The 5,116-nt window shown below is 40.6% G+C and overlaps 1 protein-coding gene across 1 annotated transcript in view; it reads right to left on the bottom strand.

Moving 5' to 3' along the window:
• The window catches only part of Ywhae (tyrosine 3-monooxygenase/tryptophan 5-monooxygenase activation protein epsilon), a 35,273-nt gene that overhangs the window by 4,678 nt on the left and 25,479 nt on the right, over positions 1-5,116 (bottom strand). The window contains exon 5 of the mRNA XM_021176760.2: positions 2,183-2,319. Within this exon, the coding sequence (XP_021032419.1) occupies positions 2,183-2,319 (137 nt within the window). The remainder of the gene's footprint in view (positions 1-2,182; positions 2,320-5,116) is intronic.

The following is a 5,116-nucleotide window of genomic DNA, read 5'->3' as shown; positions in this document are numbered from 1 at the left end:
AAAAAAAAAAAAAAGAGAGAGAGAGAGAGAGCTACTAGCCCTCTGTAAGCTATGGAACACTGTGTAAAATGCAGCTGAATACAGTCATTCTGCAAACTTATTGTTAAAACACAACATTTGGGCTGGAGAGATAGCTCAGCAGTTAAGAGCACTGACTCTTCTTCCGGAGGTCCTGAGTTCAAATCCCAGCAACCACATGGTGGCTCACAACCATCCATGCATGATGAGATCCGATGCCCTCTTCTGGGGTGTCTGAAGACAGCTACAGTGTACTTATGTATAATATAATAATAAGACAGCTACTAGTGTACTTACATATAAATAAATCTTTTTTTAAAAAATACAACAACATTTAATGCTAGCAAGGTCATGGTCATCAGTTCTTTTTTCTTTTCTTTTTTTTTTTTTGAGACAGGGTTTTTTTGGGGGGGGGTGGGGAGGGGGTGTTCGAGACAGGGTTTCTCTGTGTAGCCCTGGCTGTCCTGGAACTCAGAAATCCGCCTGTCTCTGCCTCACAAGTGCTGGGATTAAAGGGGTTCACCACTGCCCGGCTTCCATCAGTTCTCCTTAAGGCTGACAGAGGCTGCGTTAAGTGCTGTGTGGAAAGGTATGCCATGGCTCTCTCAGGGCTGGCAAAGTAAGAAGTTCACACCATGTATCTCATTACAACACTCGTCATAGAATATATAAATACTTGATGACCTAGTGAGCTTTCAGAAGCTGACCAAGCAAGTTCTCACATAGGTAGGAAAAATAAAGTAAAAAAAAAAAATCAAACTCAATTTTGCCAGAAAAGGGAAGTGGATACCATTCGTAACTCATGCACTCTGATTTACAGTGCAAATTCCAGGATAGCCAGACTACATACAGAGAAACACTGTCTCGAAAACCAAATAATAAAACCCACACACTTGGGCTAGAGAAATGGCTCAGCAATTAAGAGCACGGGCTGATCTTCCAGAAGTCTTGAGTTCAATTCCCAGCAACCACATAGTAGCCCACAGCTGTACAGTTCTAGGGAATATCACAACCTCTACTGTCCTCTGAAGTATCAGGTACACATGTGGTGCACAATCATATACGGAGGCAAGACACCCACACATATACATAAAATAACTGTTTAAAAATTAATCTTATTTTAAAAAGCTTGTTTTCAATCCCCCACCACCAACGGTATAAAATTACCTCATAATAGATCAATCCCATATAAAATTGATCTTTAGATGTACAGTTACTAACATGCACAAGGGTCTAAATTCTACCCTACACGCACGCACACGCATGCACACACACACACACACCTCTACCATAAAAACAAATGTGACCAACTTCAACTTTTATATCTAAAGTTAAAATTTACCCACACATCTCCTAAACAATTACTTCTGCAAAAAATAGTTAACTCTGTAAATGAAAATCCAAAACCAGACAATACCAGAACTCATGAGCATGGACCTAAGGACAGATCATCTTATTCCTCATAGAACCCTAGAGGAAAATTCTACACAGGCACCAGAATACAGCCAGAGATGAAGTATATACCTGGAAAACACAGGCCTAGGCTTTGAAAAGGGACCCCACACACAGAAACAAGATGTTTCATTAATACCTACTAATGCCTCTGTCACTCCCTCCCAAACAAATTTTGAGACTATAAAAGGAAATGGGGCCTGGAGAGATGGATCCGTGCTTAAGACTGCTCTGTTCTTCCAAGGACCTAAGTTCAATCCCAAACACCCACTTAGAAACATCTGTAACTTCAGTTCTAGGAGATCCATTGCTGCCTCTGACCTCGGAGGACATTCATGCAGTACACAGACATATATGAAGCCAAAACACAAAAGATAAAATACAAGTTTATAAATAAAAAAGGAAATGATGGTTTCCTGTCATTTTGCCCCTATAGTGACTAAAGCAGTATGAGTACTAACACAATGTCACTAAAGGCAAAACTTTTACATTTTTGAATATTAGCATAAGATTTATCACAGATGAAATTGTCAAATAGGCCTTTTACTTTCACTATCAAGGCCTAAATGGCACTCAGACACCATTTCCTATAGAAGGAATAAAATAAACATAGCAGACAGGCTATGAGTCTGAATTGCAGACCAAGATTAAAAAAACAGCAGAAGAATTTAGAAGAGGAAACCAAAGAGAAGACATGAGGGGGCTTCCTCACCATCGCCCTGCATGTCTGAGGTCCACAGCGTCAGGTTATCACGTAGCAGCTGCATGATGAGCGTAGAGTCCTTATAGCTTTCTTCACTCAGCGTGTCCAGTTCTGCAATTGCGTCATCAAAAGCTGCTTTTGCCAACCTGAAATGAATGCACTATCATTAGTCCACCAGACTCAATGATATAAAAGCTGATATAAACTGCTAAAAGATAACTCTGAATAAAAATATGTATGAGCCTATATTTTTGTCTAGTTTGTTTTTAGTAATTAAAAAAAACCTTTAAGAGCCGGGCGTGCTGGCATACGCCTTTAATCCCAGCACTCGGGAGACAGAGGCAGGCAGATTTCTGAGTTCAAGGCCAACCTGGTCTACAAAGTGAGTTCCAGGACAGCCAGGGCTATACAGAGAAACCTTGTCTTGAAAAACCAAAACCAAAACAAAACAAAACAAACCAACCAACCAAACAAACAAACAAACAAACAAACAACACCCTTTAAAATATGTATTTCTAGAAATCTGTATCGCTCCACCTGTCATAGTTGCCTCTGTCTCCACCACATTTATCCTAAGAATCAAACTCTGGATATGAGGCACCCCTACCTACTCAGCCATCTAACACTTTCCTATATATAAACCAAGGCTGGCCTTGGAATCCCAACCCTAGCCAAGAGTGCTAGCACATTACTAACTTCTGCACTCAGGAAGGGAGTGAGATCTAGTTCCATGGCAGCTGGAATGACACAGTGAGAACCTATCTCAAAGCAATTATATAAACCACCTTAGCCTCTCACATGGGATGATTATTACAGCCCTGTACAACCTCACCCAGATGGCTCACAACCATCTGTAAAGGAATCCGATGCCCTCTTCTGGTGTGTCTGAAGAGAGTTATAGTGTACTCATATACATAAAACTTTTTAAAATAAATAAATAAATAAAACAGTAAGCCATCTCCCTAGTCACAAGGCACTAATTATTAATGATTTATACAAACTATTACAAATAGGCTAGACTAAAGAAGATCTATACACTCCACCCCAAACTGCCATAAAAATCCATGTGTGATAAAGATATTTTCCTGAGTTCTCTAAGATTTGATGAAAGAGAAAATTTTGGATGCACAATAGTATAAGTCAATACAATATTGGGCTATGTGAGCTAATTTACTAATGAGCTATAGCCCAAGTCCCATTTGCTACACCTTAAAAAAAAAAGAAAATGGAATCTACACTTAGCAAAGGCAAAGAGGCATCAACCTAGAGCTATGTATGAGGAAACAAAAGTGAAAGAGTCAACACTAACAGGTTAGATTAACAGGTATAAGAAACTACCTCAACCTTGTCCTCTGACAGACAAACAGACAGACAGACAGACTTTTTATTTTGCATTGTGGGTGGGTATGTGGGTCCTGGAGGTGACTCAGCCTGGCAAGCTTCCTATCAAGCATTTTTACCTGCTGAGCTACCTCCCTGGCCCATACATTAAAAAATAATAATAATTTAAGAGGTGCAAAGTGAAAAAAGCAACCAATGTCCACTTTCCAGTTCTATGTACCTAAATGTACATAAACACAAACATATATACACAATAAAACACAAAGACCTTGGATTCAATATTCTGCACTAAAAACAGAGGAAACAGTTCATACACCAATGTACTTTACTAAAGGTAAAAGGAAGCCGGGCGTGGTGGCGCACACCTTTAATCCCAGCACTCGGGAGGCAGAGGCAGGCAGATTTCTGAGTTTGAGGCCAGCCTGGTCTACAGGGCTATACAGAGAAACCCTGTCTCGGAAAAAAGAAAAGAAACAACAACACAGTTAAAAGGAGGGCTGGAGAGATGGCTCAGTGGTTAAGAGCACTGACTACTCTTCTAGAGGTCTAGAGTTCAATTCCCAACAGCCACATGATGGCTCACAATCATCCGTAATGGGATACAATGCCCTCTGAAGGTAGCTACAGTGTACTCATATAAATAAATAAATCATTTTTTTTAAAAAAGGTAAAAGGACGCATGTGATTTCACACTGTAACCAAGGCAAGTGCACTTATCCTCCTGCCTCAGTCTCCTGAGAACTGGGATTACAGGCATAAACCACCAGCCCTGGATAAGACAGATCTATAGATACTGTTACCAAGAAATTAAAACAATTTTACTTATGTAGACGCCAAGAACAAGAAAACTGAGAGACAGTGAAACGGGTTAGGGGAGACTGGGTAAGAGAGTCACACTTAAACTTAGGCTGGGTGGAATGATGAAAATGTTTTTAAATAGCTAATGCTGATGGTTCTAAAACACGATTTACAAACCAGAAACAAGCTGAAATAAAAATGAGAGAAAAGAAGGTTGGAGAGATGACTCAGTGGTTAAATACATTAGCTGTCCTTCCACAGGATCTATGTTCAGTCCCCAGCACTTACAAGGGCTCACAACTAGTAAGGCCATGATTTGAGTCCTAAGGCCATCATAGTAGAAAGAGAACCAATTACCTCAAGTTGTCCTCTGACCTTCATCTGCCATGCCATGGGTACATACATGTGTACACACACACACACAAATGTACCAAAAACTTAAAAGAGTGACAATAGTTTCATATCACCAATGAGACCGAAAACAAAACTGTTCATATTAAACAGAAAACATTTTTTCACTAAGAGTATTAAAAACATTCCCAGGCCCGGGCTTGGTGGCTCACGCCTTTAATCCCAGCACTCAGGAGGCAGAGGCAGGCAGATTTCTGAGTTCAAGGCCAGCCTGGTCTACAAAGTGAGTTCCAGGACAGCCAGGGGTACACAGAGGAACCCTGTCTCGAAAAACCAAAAAGAAAAAAAAAGCATTCCCAGGATGTTGAGGTGGTAAACATTTATAATCCATTCAAGACTGGGCTAGGCTAGGCTAGGCTAGGCGAGGCGAGGCGAGGCGAGGCGAGGCGAGGC

The sequence above is a fragment of the Mus caroli genome, chromosome 11 (assembly GCF_900094665.2).
Source record: "Mus caroli chromosome 11, CAROLI_EIJ_v1.1, whole genome shotgun sequence".
Lineage (NCBI taxonomy): Eukaryota > Metazoa > Chordata > Mammalia > Rodentia > Muridae > Mus > Mus caroli.
The sequence above is the reverse complement of the archived record's forward strand: the minus strand, read 5'-3'. Positions and strand labels throughout refer to the sequence as shown.